General features: G+C 45.9%; 1 protein-coding gene across 4 annotated transcripts in view; it reads right to left on the reverse strand.

Annotated features, from left to right (window-relative positions):
* The window catches only part of RGL3 (ral guanine nucleotide dissociation stimulator like 3), a 378,735-nt gene that overhangs the window by 219,179 nt on the left and 135,029 nt on the right, over positions 1 to 24,527 (reverse strand). Inside the window, exon 1 of one of the 4 annotated variants that reach the window (XM_085600549.1) lies at positions 21,671 to 21,720. The exons of the other annotated variants lie outside the window; for them this stretch is intronic. Coding sequence (XP_085456675.1) covers positions 21,671 to 21,682 — 12 coding nt within the window. The 5' untranslated portion in view covers positions 21,683 to 21,720. Of the gene's footprint in view, positions 1 to 21,670; positions 21,721 to 24,527 lie in introns of those variants that run through there. 4 annotated transcript variants of the gene reach the window in all.

Genomic DNA, 24,527 nt, shown 5'->3' on the forward strand with positions numbered 1-24,527 from the left:
CTAGACTGTAGGTAACGAAAGGTTTCCCTTTCATCCAACTGGTAGTCTCTTTGCAGTTCACTAAATGGAATCACTTTACCCTTCACCCACATGTCTCCAACTTTCGAGAGGCCGATCAGGTCCCCTTTGTCGAATCCTGGTTGTTTCGATAACATACCTAAACGGGCTGTTTCCAATAATGGGGTAACTTGGGTTATTTTGTCTTTCCAACCCATAGCACGCACTACTGTGAGCCATAGAGTGACAGTGGAGGACGTAGGAGCGAAGTTAGGCGCGTACCTATCCCCCCGTAAAGCGCCCTCAGATAGGTACCAAGAAGCATGTTATGTGTGTCCATTCTGTAAGCCGGGTCTGTGATGGGTCGATGGACCCGGTGATTCAGAACAACTAATTGTGAGGCCCAGTAGTAGGATCAAATGGTGGGTAGGGCAATGCCTCCATCGTACCAGCTTTTTGTTCATTTGCTGAGGTCAATACGGGGAGTACCCTGGTTCCAAAGCAGAGCACGTACTTCAGAATCTATTGATTGAAAATAGTGCTGTGGGACTAAGTACGGAGTATTTTGCAGGGCATATAAAAAGCGCGGGATTGCCATCATCTTGTAAAGGGCAGCTCTCCCTAAAAGTGTACGAGGTAACGTTTTCCAATGGAGTACATCCACTCGGAGGCGGCGCAAGGGGGGCATCAAGTTACGCTCGTAGAAAACGGAGGAGTCTGGTGTAATATATATTCCTGAATAATGAAAGCCGTCTGTTACTATTTGGGCCTAATAACCCGAAGGCAGAATCGTCGGGTCACCCCTCAACACCTAAATAAGGGATTGATTCCAGTTAATAGTGTAGCCAAAGTATTTTTGAAAGAGAGCGAAGATGTGTAGAATAGAGAAGAGGGGTTTAGCCAAATATAGTAAAATGTCGTTGGCGTAAAGGGAAATCTTATCTGACCACTCTAAGGACCAATTCAGGCACCTAACAAGGGGGTCTCCCCTTATCCCGATCGCCAGGGGTTCCAGTGCCAAGGGAAAGAGCAAAGGTGAAAGCGGGCAACCTTGTCTTGTACCCTTTTCCAACCAAAGGGCGCCGAACGGGCACCATTTACCGAGATCCTCACCAGGGTCTCCGAGTAAAGAAGGCGCACCCAGGACAGAAACCGACCACCAAAGCCATACCGTTCAAGTGCAGCGAACAGAAAGGGCCATTCGATCAAATCAAAGGCCATTTTGGCATCAAGGGACATAATAATGGAATCTTCTTGTATAGTGGACACCAGGACACCGTATTGACAGCGGAGATTCAGTGCTGTATTTCTTGTAGGCATGAAGCCGGATCCTTTAGGCATTTCTTGTCTCAGGCATATATTACTTAGTCCTGATGATAATCCCTAGATTTTCAAATGGGATCTTAACGTCGTCGACCTGTAGTACCATAACTATCACAATGTCTTGTTAATTACATTAGCATTGGTACGTGAAAAGATGTGATAGTATTTGTTTAATTGGTCACTAGTCAATGTCTGAGTTGTGCTAACCATTTTATATGGTGTCTTTTCTGTGTTTCCCACTTTAAATTGTTTGTGTTCTCATTGTTTCGTTCTTATATTAATTATAAAATGTGTTATTACTTTATCCAATTCATGCTGTTTGACTTCTATGCTTATTTTTACATAATAATCTGTAGGAAGGGACCGTTTATTCCTCTATAAATTACCATACCCATGGTCCCTGGCATACCTTTGGGTTCCCTTGTTTAGGAAAATCTGCTTCTGATTCCAACATCGACTCTGGACTCCAAATGCAAGATCTTCTTTTGGGCCAGCGGACAGTGAGTACGTCTGCCCCTGTTTCATCTCTGCCAAAATATTCTGTTTTGACCGATGCTTCGGTTACCAGGCCACCACTGTCAGCCAACCATGGTAGGCACCGATCATCTGCTTTGGACGCCCTGCTCTAGGGCTATGCACTGAAAGCCAAGCCAAACCAGGAGGTGCCTGCACCGAGCTGATCAGACTCAGCACCTAGTCGACCATCTGATTCTACGGCTCCGACCAAGTCACTACCACTGCTTTTGGCTCCAAAAAAGAAGCCAGCTTTGGCACCGAAAACTTTGGCTTCCACATCAAAGCTGTCTCCAGAACCCATCCTTTACGTCATACAGCCGTGGCTCAATCTGAAGCAGAAAAATCTACACATACAACCTTTGAACTGGCCATATTTTAGCCCAGCCTGTGCACTCAGCATCTAAACGTCTATGCACCAGCTTTCCTTTGCGGAGGCCATAGATGTTCCAGTACCTGCTAAAATGAAGAAGGACATTGCAACCAGTCCCTTGCATCCTCCTCTCCATCCTTCTCCGCCACCTCCTCCACCCTCCTCTCCAACAGAATTAGAAGACTTCACCTCACAAGGGTCGTCACAGTCTCCTACTTATGATCAGGGGGGAGGAGAGGATTCATGCCCATAGAACCCTGGGATAATTATGATGTTGATCTCCCAAGTGAGTCTGACCCAGATCTCTTTCTAGCTAGACAATCACCTGATGATGCTTCAACTTTTCAAGACCTCATCACTAGGGCAGCCGCTTATCACTAGGATTCCCTTCCACAAAGACCCTATTAAGATGATCTCCTCTTTGAAAACTTGTCCAATATGCGTACAGTATGTCAGTATCTGCCTATGCTTAAATGTATGCTTAGACATGCTGAAGACATTTTCAAAGATCTAGTGCGTGCACGCATAACCACACCCAGGGTCGACAAAAACTATAAGCCTGCACCCTCAGACCCCATTTACATCAAGGGTCAGCTCTCGCCAGACTCATTAATTGTATCTAATGTCCGTAAAAGAGCCAATTTTCAATCCTCAGCAGATGCTCCGCCACCTGATAAAGAATTCAAACGTATTGATGCTTCAGAGGAGCGGGTAGCAGCTCAATCCTCCAATCATTAGTGGATCACTAACACTCAAGCCCTGTTAGCAAGATACAACAGGGCACATTGGAATGAAATGGAGGAACTCCTCCAACATCTTAATGAGGAATATAAAAAGAGAGGTCATGACATTGTAAACGAGGGAAATTTGATATCCAACAATTCAATTAAATGTGCTTTAGACTCAGCTGCCAGAGACGTCAACACAAGTGTTTTGTTGCGTAGACATGCTTGGCTACGTATCTTTGGTTTCAAGCCAGAAGTGCAACAAACATTATGAAATTTACCTTTTGATAAAGGATATCTGTTTGGTGCCCAGGTGGACCAGGCATTGGAAAAAATTAAAAGGGACACTGAAGTAGCTAAACCAATGGGGGCGCTACAAACCCCTGCTTCGCATGTCTCTTTTCGGCACCCTTCTACAAACAGGGTGCCAAAACAACACCACCTGATGCCTCTACCTCCTCCTTCAGGCAACAACAAACCTCCCCCTCCAGGTGGTACTACAGGGGTACGTACTGAGGAAATAATTCAAAAGGTAGAGGTACCTTAAAATGCTCTGCCCCCTCCACAAGCAGTGGCTCTCTGCTCATTCCCCCCAACCACATAACATCTGCTGGGGGATGACTACAACATTTCTTCCCTGCCAGGACAACCACAACGTCATATCAATGGGAGTTGGGCATTATCCAACATGGTTGTCTGGAGCTCACAAACACACCTCCAAACATTCCACCTCGCAGACACAATCTTTCCACAGAATACCTAAATCTGCTCAAACAGGAAGTGGAGGCTCTTTTACATCATCAAGGTACAGAAGTTTACTTCCTGTACTTTCTAATTCCCCCAAAAAGTTGGCTCACTACGGCCTATAGTAGATCTCAGGCCCTTAGATCATTATATACTATCAGAACACTTCCACATGGTCATGCTTCAAGATGTAATTCCACTGCTTTAGATAAGTGACTTTATGTCAGCACTAGACTTAAAGGACGCTTACTTCCACATTCGAATCCACCCAACTCATCGCAAATACCTCAGATTTGTTATAGCTGGAAAGCATTATCAGTTAAAAGTTTTTCAATTCTGAGTCACTACAGCACCACGGGTATTAACTAAATGTCTAGCATTGGTAGCAGCACGCCTGCGCAGACAGAACATTCATGTCTTCCCATATCTAGACGACTGGCCATCTCTTACATAAACTGGGATTTACTGTCAACATATAAAACTCACACCATCAACCCTTACAGATTCAACCATATCTAGTGGCCATGCTCAATACACAATTGGGGTTAGCATACCCAAATATGGCCAAAATTCAAGACAACCAGCAGTTGTAACCCAACCACCACATACCAGTTAAAACAGTTATGGGACTCTTTGGCATGATGACATCTTGCATAGCCATTGTACCACATGCTCTACTACATATGCGGCCACTGCAAAAATGTCTGGCACGCCAATGGTCTCAATCACAGGGTGAGCTACAATATCTAATGTTGGTAAACAGCCGCACTCATCACTTTCTGCAGTAGTGGAACACACAAAATGTTTCAAAAGGGTGGCCATTCCTCTACCCTGTTCCACAGATCATTCTCACAACAGATGCATCCTTTACAGGATGGGGTGCTCAGCTTCAGGATCTCACAGTTCAGGGTCTCTGGGATACCAATCACCAGGGTCTCCACAACAACTACCTCAAGCTTCAAGCTGTTTAGCTAGCATTGAAAGCATTTGTAACTCACATCACAGGCAAGGTTGTCTTAGTCCCAACAGACAACATGCCAACCATGTACTATTTACAAAAACAGGGGGGACACTCTCTACAGTTATCATAAGTATCTCAGACGATTTGGTATTGGGCAATACATCACATCATCCATCTGCTGGCGGAACACCTCCCAGGTATGGACAACCACTTTGAGGATCTTCTCAGCAGGATGCGGTAACAAGTCCACAAGGGGGAACTCCACCCACAAGTCCTTCTCTCATACTTTCAGAAGTGGGGGGTTCCAGAAATTGACCTATTCGCAACTGCAGACAACGTGGAATGCCCAAACTTCGCCTCCAGGTTCCCACACCCACTATCCTAAGGCAATACTATATAGATTAACTGGTCAGGGATATTTGCCTACACTTTTCTTTATCTCCCTCTTCTTACATTTTTGGTTCGGGGGCTCAGGCAAATGTCTTGCACCCTCATTCTAGTAGCTCCTACTTGGGCCTGTCAACCGTGGTTCACTACACTGCTCGAACTCTCAGTAGTACCCCATTAGAAGCTTCCCCTCAAATCAGACCTTTTCACTCAGAAACATGGAGAAATCAGGCACCCAAATCCAAAAAATCTCAATCTTGCTATTTGGCTCCTGAGGTCATAGAATTTGGATCCCTTAATCTTCCCCTTGAATGTATGACCATTCTTAAAGAAGCACGTAAACCTACAACTACAGCATGTTACACAGCAAGGTGGAAGAGATTTGTTTTCTACTGTTGCAGTAAACAAATTAGTCCGTTTGATGCAACTGTGCAAAACATTGTTATCTTCTATATTTACAAACCTCAGAACTCGCTTGCACTTCCATACATTTAAATCTAGTCGCAGTTGCTTCCTATTTACAAAACAGGCAACATTTGCCCTTGCTTAAAATACCAGTTATGAAGGCATTCATGAAAGGCCTTAAACAAGTAATTCCACCTAGAGTTCTACCTGCACCAGTATGGAATCTCAATATAGTGTTTGCCAGACTTATTGGACCCCCATTTGAACCACTACACAACTGCTCCCTACAATTTTTGTCTTGGAAAGTTGCTTTTTTAGCAGCCATTACCTCACTTATATGTGTCAGTGAGCTACAGGCATTAACTTTGGAAGAGACTTTTTCCAGCTACATAGATATATGGTGGTCCTTAGAACCAACTGAAAATTCTTTCCAAAAGTTGGTTCACCTTTTCACCTCAATCTATCAGTCGAGTTACCCATTTTCATTCCAAAACCCCTTATTCTGTTGCGTAGAGAGCATTCCATACACTAGATGTCAAAAAAGCTCTAATGTGTTATATTGGCAGAACTAAAAAGTTCTGTATATCTAAACAGACATATGTTTCTTTTTCGACCCTTAACTCCAGAAAGCCCATTTCTAAAACAGGCATTTCTAGATCGATAGTTAAATGTATTCAAACATGTTATGTCAAAGCTAAAAAGACTTTGCCTACACCCCCTAGAACACACTCTACTCGCAACATAGAGACTTCCATGGCTTTCCTGGGCAATATCCCAACAGCTGATATTTGTAAGGCAGCTACATGGTCTACACCACACACCTTCACTAAACATTATTGTGTGAATGTTTTAGCATGCCAATTAGCCAATGTAGGACAGGCGGTGCGCCACATACTCTCCTTCAAATAACTGCAACACCCACAGGATAGCCACCTCTTTCTGGAGAGTGACTTCTTTACCATCTATGCAGAGCATGTGTATCTACAGCCACACATGCCATCGAACGGATTATGTTACTTACCCTGTAAGCATCTGTTCATGGCATGTAGTGCAGTAGAATCACATGCACCCACCCTCCTCACCAGACACCTGTGGCTGTTGCATTCCCTTTACACTATTTCATTTGCATAGACATCTCTTTACTGCAACTTACTTTCACTCCATTCTCACCCGCCTGCGGTAATACAATGTAAAAATGGAGTCAATGCTCATGTGCATTATCACCAAGAAGAAGGAGTCACTTTGTCCCATGACTCTAAAGACTTCTTCGAAGAAAAAGAACTTGCACACATCCAGACCCAACACTAGATGGCAGAAGCATGCAAGCATATGAATCTACAGCACTACATGCCACAGACAGATGCTTACAGGGTAAGTAACATATTCCATAGTCAACAAACAATACTATGTGGAAACTGGGCTTCACAGCTATTTGTTTGTGCATCACCAAGTAAAGTGTTTGATTTGTATTGATCAAATTAAAATCTATGTTTCCATCATACTTCAGAATTACAAAAAATGCCTCAGTTGTGCTTTCCTAACTGCAGATATATTTTAAATAGTTTGTACAGTTCATTTACAGGTATTTAAATGTTGTTGGGTTAAAAAAAAGATATCCTATAGGCTTTCTTTTCACTCTCCCTCTACGCCAACAAGATTGTTATATAGTTCCCTTTACAAAATGCTCTCCCTTTACAGTCACAGAAAGAAAAGTAAACACCAATCTGCATGTTAAAAGAATAAGCAGCTATTTGCCGGAATACATAACCTAACATTTGACCTCTGCTTTGAACACACAGCAGATGTGACAAGATGAAATACATTTTAAGAGCATCTTTATTGCTCATTCGCCTTCTGAAGGTAAGAATGGTTATTTTGGAGAAGATGCAGCAACTCCCACACCCCGGAAGGAAAAACATACAGGTACATGTTTGTTTATATATTACATTTATGTGTATAAATATATATTAATAGTCATAGAGTGTATACAAAACTTCACAATATCATCACAGGGCAGGTGTGAATGAATGATGGCACGGTGCACAAGGTGCACAAACAAGGGGCCCCTGAGTGAATACACACCGATAGCATAAACAGTGCTCAGGCGGAACCCGAAATGAAATAAGAGCAACGGGTACCACTTGTTCTTCAGAGCTCTAAATGTATGTGATGTTTAAATCCAGTCTTTTGGGGGTAAAAGGACGACGTGTTGACCTTTGTACAGTGCTTGAAATGGAAAAATAGAAATGCAGGACTCTGTACCAGAGTACCTGCCTGTTTCTGAGAAGTGCCAGTACTCTCCAATTAAAAGTATTACGTTTTACTTGAGACGTGCAGTTACTCTCCCTCTCAAAATAAAAAGGTGCCAGTACTCTGTACGGGGCTGTACCGGCCCATTTAAAGCACTGCCTTAGTAGCAGTTCGACGCGTATGACGGAACGGTTCTGTCATGCACGGCGCATGACGGAACCGTTCCGTCATGGCCCCGCCCGCGCAATCTTCAGCGTGGCGCGGAAATCCGCACCTCGCTGAAGAGGTTAAGCGTGTGTGGTTCTCCTCAAGACAGATTTCAATCACCCCACGCTACACACATACTCGAGGCTGCTTACGTAGTGAAGTCAGCTGCAGCGTTCATGCACAGAGTTGATGCAGGTGAAATGTAGGGGAGGGCTCTTTCCTGACTAAGGAATAAGTCAGCATCATGCAGTGTCCGTTCAGTACGCAAGAAAGGTGACCTGACCTGAACCCCTGAATACCTGAACCAAATTCATGATGACTGCGCTCCATTTTAGATCGCTCATCTGATCTTTTGGCGACTTCAAAAGTCCGTTCCGTATCATTCATGATTTACCCTCTCACATTTACTCACCCCCACCCACGCACCGACCCCCTCCCCGCCCCACCGATCCCCGGGCAGCGCAGCCCTGAACCATGCCTTCCATTCGAGCCCTTGAAACGCTGAGCTCATTGCGATCACGCAGGAACTTCCGCTCTGAAGAGCACCTTGAAACTTCCAAAGTGGCCCTCGGCGCATTAAAGATGCCCGTGGCCGTGACTCCGCCAATCAAAGCACACAATTGATCTCGCCTCCTCTGTTAGACCTTGTGCCTACGACACTAGCCTGAACAATCAATTCTCGGCTTAAAGTACGTTCACTGCCTCTGTAAACTGACAGCCAATACGTTTGTGTAATGTTGTCATCCTAAATCTCGACTTTCAGATGTACACATAACACTCTTCTCAGCGACCCCTCCTCCTCACACCCCAGGGACAGATGACAATTCAGTCAAGAGGGGGTTTTAGTCACGAATTGTACTTTTTGATAGCAGAGGTGGGTGGGGTGGTTTAATGTTAATGGAAATGTGGATTAGGCAAGTGAAGGAGGGTAATATTTGGGATGATGCATTGAGGTAGAGATTAAACAAGCATTGGCCAAGCCAATAGGTCCCTCCTATGCGAGAGCTATTGGCTTTGGCAATGTGTTTTATCCATGTTGTAAACCAATGTGGGTGCTGTTCAGCATGGCTAAACGTAAGTGGTGTGGTGTGGGGATCTAGACTGGAATGGGATAGATTGGGGTAGGGTGGAATGGGGTAGATTGAAGTAGCGTGGAGTGGGGTAGACTGGGTAGTGTGGAGTGGGGTAGATCGGCGTAACATGGAGTGGGGTAGATTGGTTTACAGTAGAGTGGGGTATATTGGGGTAACATGGAGTGGGGTGGATTGATTTAGAGTGCAGTGGGGTACATAGGGGTAGCATGGAGTGGTATATATTGGTTTAGAGTGGAGTGGGGTAGAGTATAGTGGGGTAGAGTGAGTTAGGCTGAAGTGGGGTGGATTGTAGTGTTGCAAAGTGAGGTAGATTGAGTGGAGTGGGGTAGATTGGATTGGAGTAGGGTGGATTGGAGCGGGGTAGATTGTAGTGGAGTGAGGTAGATTTGTGGAATGGTGTGGGGTGGGGTAGATTGGAGTGGAGTGGGGTAGATGTGGGTGGGTTGGGGGTAGATAGTAGATTTTTGTGGATTGTGGTAGATAGGTGTGCAATAGATTGGGATAAAGTGGTGTAGAGTGGAGTGAGGTATATTGGAGTAGAATGGAGAGGGGTGGATTGGGGTATACTGGAGTGGTGTGGCTTGGGGTAGAGTGGAGTGGGATGGAGAAGGATATGTATGAGTGGAGTAGAGTGGGATGAGGTGGGGTGGGGTGGAGTGGAGTGGACTAGAATGAAGTGAAGTAGATTGTAGTGGAATAGATTGGGCTAGACTGGAGAGGGGTAGATTGGGGTGCAGTGAGTTAGATCTGAATGAAGTGTGGTAGATTGAAGTGGGATAGATTGGAGTGAAGTAGATTGGGGTAGAATGGAGCGTGGTAGATTGGGGAAGAGTGGAGTGGGCTAGATTGGAGTGAAGTGAAGTGGGGTGGATTGGAGTAGGGTAGAGTGGAGTGATGTAGATTGGGTGGACTGGAGTAGGATAGAGTGAAGTGGGGAAGACTGGGGTAGGGCTGATTGAAGTGGAGTAGGGGTAGATTGGAGTGGAGTAGAGTGGGGCTAGATTAAGGTGGAGTGTGGTACATTGTAGTGGAGTAAATTGGGTGGATTAGAGTATGGTAGAGTGGAGTGGGGTACATTGGGTGGAGTGGGATAGATTGCGTTGGGGTAGATTGGAGTGGAGGGGCGTACAGTGGAGTGTAGTGCATGGTGTGGAGTAGCATAGAGTGGAAGGGCATAGAATGGAGCAGAGTGAAGTGGCGTAGAATGTTGTAGAGAAGTAGTGTAAAGTGTAGTGGTGTAGTGAGGCGTATGCATGGTGTGATGGTGTACTGCCATTACAGACAACACATTTCCAATAACAAGCATTTACAATGCAATGGTCTCGGCATTGGTAAAGTTAGAACTATTGGCATTGCTCATGACATTATTTTTGTTTATTTTTTTTGTTTTTAAAACATTTAAAGAAACGGCATTGTCATGAGCAATGCCAATAGCTCTAACTTTAACAATGCCGAGACCGTTGCATTGTAAATGCTTGTTTTTAGACTGTACACAAACTCCCTGAAGGGGTCTAACACACTGAGCTATCCTACACGTAGTGCAATGTGTAATATGCGAGCGTCTCATGGATTTCCGCAGCAGGCACACGACCCACTGATCTGCCTTACTGAGTAGCCTATGGCGTTCAGCAGCATAGAAGACGGAGATCTGTACAGTAGGCACCTACAACACCCTGCTGGAAGTACTGAAACACGTGGTGTGCATGTGATAGGCTGATCTCATCGGCAGGCTCAGTCCGAGTTTGGAGCGCGAGAGTTACAGCAGATTAGACACAGAAAACGGAAGCAGGCGCCTAACCCGCGAAACTATAGCACCAGCTGATCGTGAACTCGGGTTGCAGTTTGAATAGTTATTTCCTCCTCTCTTTCAAGGGATTACATCGGTGATCCAGTCTGATGGGTCGGACAGCTCTAGTATTAGAAGCCAGAATTGTAAGAGTTCTGAAATGGATATGGAGCTAAATCCCACAACAATGTCAGGGAGTCTCTGACAGGGAGTTAGCCTACATTATTAAAAGCGCCCATTGAGACCACATATGACCCGTGTCACGGCCGTTAAAAGAACATAGGGTTGGTTACAGACAGAGATAAACCTCCTAGAAATGGAGGCTAGAAAATAAAAAGTCCGTCCTTTCGCGCCTACAGTTCTACAGGCTATCTTTGAACCGGTGCGGGGTGGCAGATCTGAGGCTTAACTCACCCGCAGCCAGGAAACATGGTATATCCCGCTGATCTATCCACATCCAGAAATAGTGCTAGTTCTCACTGCACATACCTCCCTGTCCCCTCTATCCTGCCTGGAGAGGTGTGAGGATAAACAAACATCACAGGGGAGAGGCCCGCTGCTCCGGCTCCCGGGCCGGGGCCCCCCGCAGCGCTTCTCCTCGCCTCCCATGGCTTTCCCCTACTCATCTTGACTTTATCTCCTGTCGACTGCGGGAGGGGGTGTGGTGGTGGCAGTGGGAGGCCATGAGGCAGCAAGGGGCGTGGCGCATCTGCGTGTGACACAATGACGGGGCACTGGAGCAGGAACCATTTTCGAGGGGGAGGTGTGAGGGGAAGGGCAAGGAAGGGGTGAAGGTACCCGCTCCTGGGGGAACATGGGTACAGACAGTAGCTTGGGCAAACCCCGGTACATCCTCGAATTCTATACTTTCTAATGACTATCAGTTTGGTGCGAATACCACCTTAATTTGCACTATATTTACAACCTGAATACTAAGAAATAAAGCAAAATTGGTCAAAACCCTGGAAATTATTGCATCCAATTTTATACCAGCGCAAAACATGGAGATAACTGGTATTTCCTTCTGGTTTTACAGGGAGCAAAGCAAACTCATTTTGCTCCACTTTTCAAATGCGTTGAACAAGTCTACATAGGTGCCACATTCAGCTTGCTTTGTGAGCACTCGATAATCACACAGCAGAAAATACAGCACAAACTGTATTTTCTCTATTTGTGCCCTGGTGCAAACCCCATAATGGAATACGCCAATCAGCAGAAGCTGGAAAAGATGCGCTTCCTTTTCGTTTCACATTCCCCAGAATGTCCAAAGATTGACGGCCCATCCGGGACACTTTCATCGCACCAGAAGCAGACCGGGGCCTCCGCGTGGGTCACCCGGGAGGCACCGAGATAAACCCCCCTCCTGCTCTTTTCAGAAACCTAAATCCATGAAATACCTCGGAATGAGAGATGCGCCGGAGGTATGTCGGAATGCTTTTCTGCGAATGTCTTTGTGCTGCGGGTATATCGGGAACGGAGCGCGCCTGCTTTAATTCCCTGTTAACGCCCTGCTGTTTTAGTGCGGAGCGGAGACTCCGGGTTACGGAATGAGCACGGACGCTGCCCATGACGCGGGTCCGTCACCTCAGCGGCCAAGCACAGAGCTCCTGCCGTACAGTAGGAGATCAGGTGAGGGAGCAACGCCGGGACACCACCGCCTTTCTCCGAGGCACAGCAGAAAATGCCTCGGAGAAAGGGAGTGTCCTTTTCGGATTGGGGGGCGTGTTTTGCTGTTGTCTCCTCCCTGAGACTTCTCGCAAAAAACACGCCCCCCGATCCGAAAAGGACGGGGCAGGGCAGGATTAGAGTGACGGGACCTCTTCTCCAATGGCTGGCCAGCATTTACTAGGCCAGCCAATGGAGAACAGGGAAGAAGAGGGGCGGGTTCAAGCCCCTCTTCTCCCAAGTCATTATGTCTCGCGAGCGAGACTGCGCAAGCGCAGCCATCGCTAGCCGAGACCTAAAAAATGGCCATTACATTTGCACAGACATTCAGTTTTACTGCACACAAATAATGTTTGGAAATGTCATCATCAAAGTGTATTGATTTGTTTTGATCATATTAAAATATTAGTTTCCACCAAACTTCTGAATTACAAAAAAGTGCTTCATTTTATAATATTCCCATTTTGATGTATTCCGAAATATCAGCACTATTCATTTTTGATGTGTGCTAGAAAAGATAACATCCCAAAGCCTCTCTTACATGGGTACTCAGCAAGATGGATTGTCACATAATTTCTCTCAATTTTAAGTCAGTGAAAGAAAAAAAACATCCAGTTCCGTGAATTACAAAGCATGACATTTGACATCTGTCTTTGAATGCACTGCAAATGAGACAAGATAAGAACAAGATTTAAAGGCCTGTGTACAGATAACGAGTACTCACAAAGAGACAAGTCAAGCTGGAAAGCCTAAAATAACAAGCAAACAATAGAGCCTGCTAGGACAGATGCACTCTGGAGAGTAACTCAATAAAAAGAAAAAAATAGGTCCTAAAAATGTGAGCACTGTAAGGACACAAGTACTTGGGCCATACTGTAGGCGAGGGTTACATGCAAGAAGAGGGAAGGGCCAACTGCAGAACTGACCTGCAGGAAGCAAGCAATTGAGAGTGACTTTGAATCCCACAATGGTAAATAATGGGAGGGCTCCAAGCCCACTAACTGTAAACAAAACGACTCAAAGAGACAGCGCATGTGCTGTCTACGCAAGACCTAAATAGGTTCTAGAGGTGGACAGTAGCAGATTTGTTTGTTATTTCTTCGTATAAAGGTTGGATTTACCCAGTACCTGGAGAGGATAGTGGCTTGGAGGAAATCAAAAATAAAGTCAAGTTTTTCTAAGATGATATCTGTGGGCTACAGGGTGGTTAAACCAGAAATATAAGGCCTGTACAAGGTACCTGCCCGATAGTAAGCCATGGGTTGGTGGGGGTGCAAGGAGTAGACTTATAAATACAGATCCTGACACTATTGCTATTACTTGTTATTTTAGACCAGTGGATGAAGGCTGCTTGTTTGTTATCCACCTCAATATTGACTCAACAATATCATCTGACCATTACATTGTGGTTAAAATATCTTGGCTGCGAAAATATTGTGGATCAAAATATCGAAAGTAAGTATATCATTTTTGTATCATCAAAGTTTAAAATATGTTTTACTTTAGTACCATTTTTAATTATGGTGTTTTATTGCATTGTTTTATTATATATGTTACTGTAAAATTATTATTATTAAAAAAGTATTATTGCAGTGTATAGGCCATTGAGTGGGTAGTGTTTTATATATTTAATTTGTTAATTCATTGTTTTATTATATTGTATCTTTTATTTGTTCTTTCTTTAAATGTTTTATACTTTTTTTAAATGTGCATTACGTTTTTATTTAATTTTGTTTGATTTATTGGGGTATTGGGTGGGTCGAGATTTTTTTATCAATCACATATTCTTGTTAAAATCGTATATTATTGTTAGTTGATCAATTGGTTGATTATGTTATATCTGTTATTTTTGTTGAATTAAGTATTACATTTTTTAAAATATGTAAAATATATTGATTTAAGATCAGTTGTGGGGTTTTTGAGATAATGGGGAAAATGGTAATTTTTTTAATTGAATGTTTAAAAGTGTAAAATATTAACGCGTTAATTTTTTTATATTTTTGTTTTTTTGTTAAAATAATTCACAGTATATTCAATTATATGTATTACATTTTTAATTCTGGGTGTGGGTTTCTGGGTCTTTTGGTGGTTAGATTTTTAAATAAAATAATTTAAAACTGAGAATAAATGATTAACAGACGCTTGACCATCTCGAAGAAGAGAGATGGAGTGAGAGGAGGAAATAGAGAGAGGGAGATGAAGAGAGACAGATAGAGAGTGAGAGAAGGGAGAGGAAAGAGAAAGAAGGAGACAGCAATAAAAAGAACCTTAAGGGAACAGAGAGACTGAGATAGACAGAGAAAGGGAGAATAGGTGAGGTGTAGACGGAAGGCTACTTGGAAAGAGAGGAGGGAAGGAAAGACAGAGAAAGAGAGGAAGTAAAGGAGAATATAGAATATAGTGGGAGACAGGCATTAAGTGGTGGTGAGGAAGAGATAAAGAGGTGAGGGATGGTTCGAGAAGAAGAGAAAACAAAATTAATATAGGGTGAAAGAGATGGACAGAGCATAAGTGACTGACAAAGAGAGGGAACAAGAGAGAGAGAGAGAGAGAGAGAGAGAGAGAGAGAGAGAGAGAACAAGAGATGTAGAGAAAGGAGAGAGAGAGAGAGAGAGAACAAGAGATGTAGAGAAAGGAGAGAGAGAGAGAGAACAAGAGATGTAGAGAGAGAGAGAGAGAGAGAGAGAGAGAGAGAGAGAGAGAGAGAGAGAACAAGAGAGAACAAGAGAGAACAAGAGATGTAGAGAAAGGAGAGAGAGAGAGAGAGAGAGAGAGAGAACAAGAGATGTAGAGAAAGGAGAGAGAAAGGAGACGGAAGATGAGAAAGAATCTGAGAAAGAGAAACAGAGACTGATTTATTGGAAAGTGAGGGGGTATTAAGGTTAAACATATGCCATTCTTATTCCGAGGAGACATTTTGGTGACATGACAGCCCTGATTAAAGTCGTAAGAAAGGACAGCCTGCCCTTACAACCGTTTTAATGAATGATTCTGTTGGGCTCATTAAAATGTGCATAGTAGGACTATGTTTTAAGACTACTGCAGATGCCAAGAAGTTCTGTGACTTAAGAGAAGAACTATGAGGTGACTTCCAATAATCTTTTCATAAGGTATTGATGTTATATAGAATTATAGGTAGGTAACCGTGAACAACAGGGTTGTTTTACATCAAGTGGGTTCCGAGCTACAATAAATAGGAAAGAACGAAGCTTGAATTGTCTATGACGTCACTCAGAACCCCAAAGTAAAAAACATATCCGTAATTAAACTTTTTACCCATTTATAATTTTATGTCATGCATAGCCCCTAAAATTATCAGCTCCTGCTTTCAACTGCTTTCATAACGAGGGAGTCATGAATAACATGGCCTCTCTTCCATATCCCAAATGTTTAATAAAAAAGCTGCCTGACTGCCACCCACCCCCACCACGCTGTGTGCCTTCTGCCCTCTTTCCCTCCCCTCCTGAAGCTCTGCTCTCTGCTCTTTAGCTCTAGCTCTGCAGCGACGGGCAGTCAGAGAGCCCTGTCAGAGCCGTCTAGAATACCTTTATGATATAGCAACAAAGGAAAACAACGTTTGTTCCCCGCTGTTGCTACACCATAGTAGTGAATACGTTTTTGAATCTGGAGTTCACAATAGTTACTGTCAGAGTGAAACATATATAACCTATAGAACTACAGAAAAACTGTGAATAACAAGGATGTTTATTACCGACGGGGATCTGAGTGACATCAAATAAATGAGAGCTGAGCTTGAGTTGGCTATGATGTTACTCAGAACCTCTAGGTGACAATTATTCCCATTTCTTACATTTTACCCATCTATAATGTTATGTTGTATATCCCCCCCCCCACCACCACCACCACCAAATCATTTAAATCAGCTTCCAGCATATGTGAAGGGGCAGAGGAGTATAGGGGAGACATATATATTTTTTTTAAACATAATTTTATTGATTCTAACAATTTGCATGTGTCATATAGTGGCGTGACATTGCAGCATACTTCTATCACATGACTTGTATCGTTAATTAACATCAAGTCTGCGTTCCTCAGCTGTTCTTTGCTCTTGTAATTGCTTACCATATTGTTCGACTCTACAAGTAACATATAACCCACAATCCTAGCATTCCCTCCCCCCTCCCCTTCGTCCTGAGCCCATACACATCTCCCATTGTCATTGTCGGCCTGTACATAATTGCTTCATACTCCATACACTTTGCAAATTCCTTACTTTTTATATTTGTCTGCCCGTATCCTGACCTTATGCACTATCCTGTGTATTGTTATTAGGTGTAGTAAAGTCTACGTCCATGGCTCGACCCGCCTCTAACATGACATCCCACTCCATCGCAATAGGAGTCCTCCGTAGCCCTCTCGCCTCCTCCCGTCTCAATGCTACACTTTCTGCTCCCCCCCATCTCACCACTTCGGCGTGCCATGCATGTATTGTGGGCGGTGTTTTTGATTTCCATCTCATAGTGATCGCCCGCACCGCCAATAGGAGTGCTAAATTCACAAATCTGTTCTGTACTTTATATTTGGAAGCGTTCTTCCTTAATCCCAATATGCAGCTCTCTATTGTAGCGGGTATCTCCCTATCTGTAATCTCCGCCGTATGGCGTCTGATCGAGTCCCAATACCCTCCAATTCTGTTGCAGGACCATATTGTATGTATAAGGTCTGCTCCCTCTAGTCGACATCTGGGGCAATGATGTTGTGTAGTTGGGTACATCTTGTCTAATCTGCGCGGTGTGAGATACGCCCTGTGTAAAATCATGGTTTGGATGTATTTGAACCTCGCATTCCTTGATACCTTCATCGGGTGCTCCACTACCTTCTCCCATTCCTTGTCTTCTAAGGCTCTGCCTATATCCCCCTCCCATGCTGTGCGCAGCGGCGTCAAGTCTATTTGTGTATGGAAACGCAACCCTACATAGAGCCATTTAATAAGGTGCCGCCCCCTCCCCATATAGTACAGTGTTTTTACCAGGTCATTCGTGGAGGGCTCTTGTCTTTGTGGGGCCCAATGTGTTCGGACGTATTGCATTAATGCTGCGTGTAAGAGATAGAGGTGGTCCGGAGCTCCGGTTTCTCTCACGAAATTATCGTGATCCATTAGTACCCCGTCTCCGAAAAGGTCCGCCACCGTGCTGACCGCCACATCCAACCAAGGCGCCAGCCTGCGCCGACGTCAGGCGTCCATCTTGTAAAGGTATACCGAGCAGAGGTATATTCCCGGCGTATGCAGGGGATGTTCCAGTGTACTGCAGGGCTGCCCTCCAGCAGCGCAACGCCGTGCGCAAAATGGGGGGGAGATCCCGCAGAATTCTACTGTGTGGTAGCAGGAGGGTGTGTAGGGCCCCTCTGTCAACATCCTGCTCAGTCATTCCTATTTCCTGTAGGTTACGCCCTGCGGTCCAGAAGGCCAGCCACTGCAATTGACAGGCATAGAAATAGGCTCTAAGATCGGGCACTCCCAGACCGCCTCCAGCAGTGCTGCGTTGCAGCTTCTTAAGGCTGATTCTCCGCCTACCTGTCCCCCAAATAAGGTCGATTAGTAGTGTGTTCATTAGTTTGAAAGTGGTGCCCAGGAGCAGAAGTGGTATGTTTGTAAAGTAATAAAGCAGCCTTGGGAGGACCACTATTTTTGCTATTGCCGCCCTGCCTGCCACTGACAGTGGCAAAGCAGTCCAAAAGGTAATGCTAGCCCATAAGGCCCTAAGGGCTCTGTGCAGGTTGCCCTCTATCATGTCTGCCTGAGACCGATAAACTTGGATGCCTAGATACTTAACGTGTGGGGTGCCACCTTGAACTGTAGCCTACCAAACAAGAAGTCCCGCATGGGCGCCTGTTCCTTAAAGTAAAACACCGTTGATTTTGTTGGGTTAATAGCTAGCCCCGAAACCTGCTTAAAGCGCTGAAACATCGCTGCCATGGCGTCCACCGGTGTACGGAGGTCGCGCAAGTATAAGACAATATCATCTGCATACGCCGATATCAAGTGCGTGGTACGTCCCACTCTAATCCCCATTTCCCCTAATTCCTCCCTAATCCTCAACGCCATAGGTTCTAGTGCTTTTATAAAAATAAGCGGCGACAGCGGGCACCCCTGTCTCGTTCCTCTGCGTATCTGGTATTCTGCCGATATGCGGGGAGACATATTTAATACATTTTAAAACATTTTAGTTCTGACCTCTTTACACCCATTCCACCTCCCTTGAGATACCCTCCAGCCCAAATTTAAACTTTAAAAAAATCTGGTCTTCTGCTACCCACACCGCTTTCTGAAAAAACTCCCTTCCTAAATTCAAATATAAAAAAATACCTGGCGTCCTGCCACCCACCAACACCACCCTCTGCATAAACATTTGCCCACTCCAAATAGGAAATAAAATACCTAACCTCCTGCCACCCATCCTCACCATGCTCTGTAAAACCTTTCCACCCTCCATATTGCCCAAACTGAAACTGAACTCTGGGCCATCCAGGCCCCGCCCAGCCCAAACATATGTGTCCCGTTCTCACAGTAAGGGTGGATAGGCGCTGAAGCCCTGACAGAGCTCTGTGAAAAGCACTTGTGAACTCAGCTTCCATTTCCTCTCAGCTCAGGCCTGTCAGACCCACACTGACAGGAGAGAAGGCGGGCGATGTAGGGCCAGTCTCCTGTCTCGCTCGGATCTGTGACGACCAGGGCCGGACTCACTGGCCCTAGCGGGCATCGGGCGTTTCCCCGGGAGCTGGAAGGGTGGGGGCAGTTTTGCAGCAGTAGGGGTTTTGTTACTGGGGGAGGCGGTTTTGCAGCAGTGGGGGCCAGTTTTGTTACTGGGGGAGGCGCGGTTATGCGGCAGTGGGGGCCAGTTTTGTTACTGGGGAGGCGGTTTTGCAGCAGTGCTGCAATATCGGCCCTAGTGACAAAAGCAAAAGACACACAATTGATGGACAGAATGCAGAACAAATCAAAACATTCACCCCCAGTCAAGAGATCTGGGTTAAATCCATCATTCTTTTGCTCACCATGCCACCCCAGTTTAGACCTGGCCATGTGCACATCAGTCTTGACCCTGTGCCTCATGGGAACAGTCCAGCGCGAACTGCCAAGCCAGATCCTCCCTGGACCGGAAACAAGCATCCTAGGACCGGTTTCGGGGTTTCACCCCTCTTCAGCCAGGATAGCTTGATTCCAGTGGCACAGTGAGCCCGGGACCCACGTCGGGGCATACCCGGCGCACTTAGGGCGAGAAAGCAAAAGACACACGATTGATGGACGGAATGCAGAACAAATCAAAACATTCACCCCCAGTCAAGAGATCTGAGTTAAATTAATTTTTTTGCTCACCATGCCACCCCATTTTAGACCAGGCCATATGCAAATCATTCTTGACCCTGTGCTTCATGGGAACAGTCCAGCCCGAACTGCCAAGCCAGGTCCTCCCTGGACCGGAAACAAGCATCCTAAGACCGGTTTCGGGGTTTCACCCCTCTTCAGCCAGGATAGCTTGATTCCAGTGGCACAGTGAGCCCGGGACCTACGTCTGGGCATACCCGGCGCACTTAGGGCAAGAAAGCAAAAGACACACAATTGTTTCTTTTGCATTTGTCGACCTAATTGGGAAGGGTATGCCCAGACGTCCCGTGCTCACTACACCACTGAATTCAAGCTAGCATGGCTGAAGAAGGGTGATGCCCTGAAACCGGTCCCAGGATGCTGGTTTTTCGGTCCAGGGAGGACCTGGCTTGGCAGTTTGGGCTGGACTGTTTCCCCAAAAGGAACAGGGTCAAGACTGATGTGCATACGGCTGGGTCCAAACTGGGGTGGTGAGCAAAAGAATGATGGATTAAACCCAGATCCTTGTGACTGGGGGTGAATGTTTGCATTGTCCAGTATTCCGTCCTTCAATTGTTTATTTTGCAAGTGTGCAAGTGACAAAAGAAGCAGTGCTTCATACTTTTAACCCCCCCCTCCCCCCGCCCAAATGTCCCCTCCCTCCCCCCCCCCCATCCACACAGCCTCCTTCCAGACTGCAGCAGCTATTCCACCTTCGCATTCGGTCAAAGGGAAGTGAGCACTTCCCTGGGTGACATCACAATAGTGGTTAACCACTTTGATTAACCACTGTTGTGACATCAGTGCAAAATAAATCCGATGTTGGTCGGGTTATTCACAGTAAAGACTTCCTAGGAAAGTCATATCCACTAATAATAATGACTAAAATAATACTTTGTTTTTATCTAGCGCCCAATACCTTACTTCTGCAGTTTCTAAGCGCACTAAATAACGTGTTACTACCACCAAATGAACAGCACTTAAGCAGAAGATACTTGAGTACCAGGAATCCCTCTCAAGCCGGTGAACTGCTACAAATTATTGCACATCTCTCACAACTTAAAAAAACTTTCTTAGAGATAATCTTAAAATAGTTCAAAACTGGGTAGGGCAGAAATCCCAACATACAGTCTAAATTTGTTTCAGAAGATGAATGAAATCACTGACAGATTTCTGAATTTTGCACAGGGCGCCCTCAATATATCCGATACGTCAGAAATGTTAACAACGCACCTCATATTTCTGAGGAACCAGAAACGTGTAGAAATTTCTCCAGACACCAGTCCACGAAGTTTCGCACACCCCCTTAAATTTTTCGGAAATTGTAACAAATGACCACATATATCTCAAAATTGTATACAGATCATTCATCTATATCAAAAAATGAATAACAAATCGCCCCAAATATTTCAGATAGAGATATACGAATGACGAGGACAACAGCACACACAAAAGAGTGATGCTGAACCCTACATGTGGGGATGCATATATTCTGATAGCTATGCAGAGGAACCGCCCGTTTTTAAACATGAGGACACCGTTTCCACACACATCTCTTCAGCATTTACATTAACTCGCTGAGCTATCTTGCTAAGTCTTGATTCTGTGACCTCTAGCTTACACAAAGATCTCTGCAGCAGGTACATTAGCCCACACAGCTATCTTATATTGGAACCGGTGACCTACAGGTTACCGTTACCTTCATAACCCTATAGTATCTTCGTTAATCTGATAAACAGTTTTTCCAGACATTAACCCTGTAACCTGCGGGTTATGCACCGATTTCTGAAGCTGCCACCTTAACCCAATAAGCTACATCACTGCCCCTGCACCTTATGGCCCTGAGCTCGCTGTCCCTTATTGACCACCCACTGTCCCAAGAAGCAAACAACTGAGCCCCGCACCCCTCTTACCTTCGCAGGCATGCCTGCCGCGCCCCGCCACTGCTGGCTGCCTCGCCCGGGCCACCCTGGCATCTTGGGAAGACGAGCAAGCCCCGGAGCTGCCCAACGAGTTAGGCTGGATCGGGCAAACCGCAGGCTGGCGCTGGAACCCTTCCCGCCTTAAAGACACATTTGATATTTCTTGGTACAGCGCTTGCTTCAGGGGCCTAGGCGCCCTCTGTTTTAAGGAAGTGACACACATAAGTAAAGCAGACTGTGTTCAAGCAGGTACGTCAGGCGTAGTAGACTTGTGTTCAGCAGTATTAAACTTCAGAGTCACAGTTGACCCTCTTTGCCTTTGGATCCAATCTTAGTGACGGGGTAGGTTTGTCTCAGGTGAACTTTGGCTGCCAAGCGGCCAAAGATCACACACAGCTTGGCTTGACTTTCTAGCCAACAACATTTTGTCTGCGGGGATTTTTTAGTCCACGCTTAGATTATTAACGTGAAACTGCAAGTCCCAGAATGCAATTTAGTTTTGGCTAAAAGGGCTGTATGAACTAAGTCAAACGAGCCCTGAGGTCACTGGGCTGCACTTGCAGCATTGCACGTGCTCCATCCAGCACTGGAATAGCAGTCAGTAGTCGTTATAAATCAGGATTGGGGTACACTTACAGAGCAGCGCATGAACCCCAGTGCTCAAACATCTGGTGAAGATGCAGCTCAGGACTGAGGTGCAACAGCTCAGTTGTATGTTGTAGATCTTACTAGCGGTACAAAAGGGGGTGGTGATGGTCGGAGCATCAGAACCAATCAAACACTCACACCCAGTCAACAGATCTGGGTTTGATCCATCACCGTTCTTTAGCCCACTCTGCCACCCCAGTTCAGACATGGCCATATGCAAATCAGTCTGACCCTGTGCCTCATGGGAACAGTCCAGCCCGAACTGCCAAGCCATGCCTTCCCTGGACCGGAAACAAGCTTCCTAGGACCGGTTTCTGGCATTTCAGCCGTCTTCAGCCAGGCTTGCTTGAATCCAGTGGCAAAGTGAGCAAGGGACTCACGTCTTTGCATACCCTGCCAACTTATGGCGAACAAAGCGGTACAAAAGGGGGTGGTGATGGTCGGAGCATCAGAACCAATCAAACACTCACACCCAGTCTACAGATCTGGGTTTGATCCATCACCGTTCTTTAGCCCACTCTGCCACCCCAGTTCAGCCATGGCCATATGCAAATCAGTCTGACCCTGTGCCTCATGGGAACAGTCCAGCCCGAACTGCCAATCCATGCCTTCCCTGGACCGGAAACAAGCTTCCTAGGACCGGTTTCTGGCATTTCAGCCGTCTTCAGCCAGGCTTGCTTGAATCCAGTGGCAAAGTGAGCAAGGAACTCACGTCTGAGCATACCCTGCCAACTTATGGCGAACAAAGCGGTACAAAAGGGGGTGGTGATGGTCGGAGCATCAGAACCAATCAAACACTCACACCCAGTCAACAGATCTGGGTTTGATCCATCACCGTTCTTTAGCCCACTCTGCCACCCCAGTTCAGACATGGCCATATGCAAATCAGTCTGACCCTGTGCCTCATGGGAACAGTCCAGCCCGAACTGCCAAGCCATGCCTTCCCTGGACCGGAAACAAGCTTCCTAGGACCGGTTTCTGGCATTTCAGCCGTCTTCAGCCAGGCTTGCTTGAATCCAGTGGCAAAGTGAGCAAGGGACTCACGTCTGAGCATACCCTGCCAACTTATGGCGAACAAAGCGGTACAAAAGGGGGTGGTGATGGTCGGAGCATCAGATCCAATCAAACACTCACACCCAGTCAACAGATCTAGGTTTGATCCATCACCGTTCTTTAGCCCACTCTGCCACCCCAGTGCAGACATGGCCATATGCAAATCAGTCTGACCCTGTGCCTCATGGGAACAGTCCAGCCCGAACTGCCAAGCCATGCCTTCCCTGGACCGGAAACAAGCTTCCTAGGACCGATTTCTGGCATTTCAGCCGTCTTCAGCCAGGCTTGCTTGAATCCAGTGGCAAAGTGAGCAAGGGACTCACGTCTGAGCATACCCTGCCAACTTATGGCGAACAAAGCGGTACAAAAGGGGGTGGTGATGGTCGGAGCCTCAGAACCAATCAAACACTCACACCCAGTCAACAGATCTGGGTTTGATCCATCACCGTTCTTTAGCCCACTCTGCCACCCCAGTTCAGACATGGCCATATGCAAATCAGTCTGACCCTGTGCCTCATGGGAACAGTCCAGCCCGAACTGCCAAGCCATGCCTTCCCTGGACCGGAAACAAGCTTCCTAGGACCGGTTTCTGGCATTTCAGCCGTCTTCAGCCAGGCTTGCTTGAATCCAGTGGCAAAGTGAGCAAGGGACTCACGTCTGAGCATACCCTGCCAACTTATGGCGAACAAAGCGGTACAAAAGGGGGTGGTGATGGTCGGAGCATCAGAACCAATCAAACACTCACACCCAGTCAACAGATCTGGGTTTGATCCATCACCGTTCTTTAGCCCACTCTGCCACCCTAGTGCAGACATTGCCATATGCAAATCAGTCTGACCCTGTGCCTCATGGGAACAGTCCAGCCCGAACTGCCAAGCCATGCCTTCCCTGGACCGGAAACAAGCTTCCTAGGACCGGTTTCTGGCATTTCAGCCGTCTTCAGCCAGGCTTACTTGAATCCAGTGGCAAAGTGAGCAAGGGACTCACGTCTGAGCATACCCTGCCAACTTATGGCGAACAAAGCGGAGAAAAGGGGGTGGTGATGGTCGGAGCATCAGAACCAATCAAACACTCACACCCAGTCAACAGATCTGGGTTTGATCCATCACCGTTCTTTAGCCCACTATGCCACCCCAGTTCAGACATG

Source organism: Triturus cristatus, chromosome 4_2 (assembly GCF_964204655.1).
Source record: "Triturus cristatus chromosome 4_2, aTriCri1.1, whole genome shotgun sequence".
NCBI lineage: Eukaryota > Metazoa > Chordata > Amphibia > Caudata > Salamandridae > Triturus > Triturus cristatus.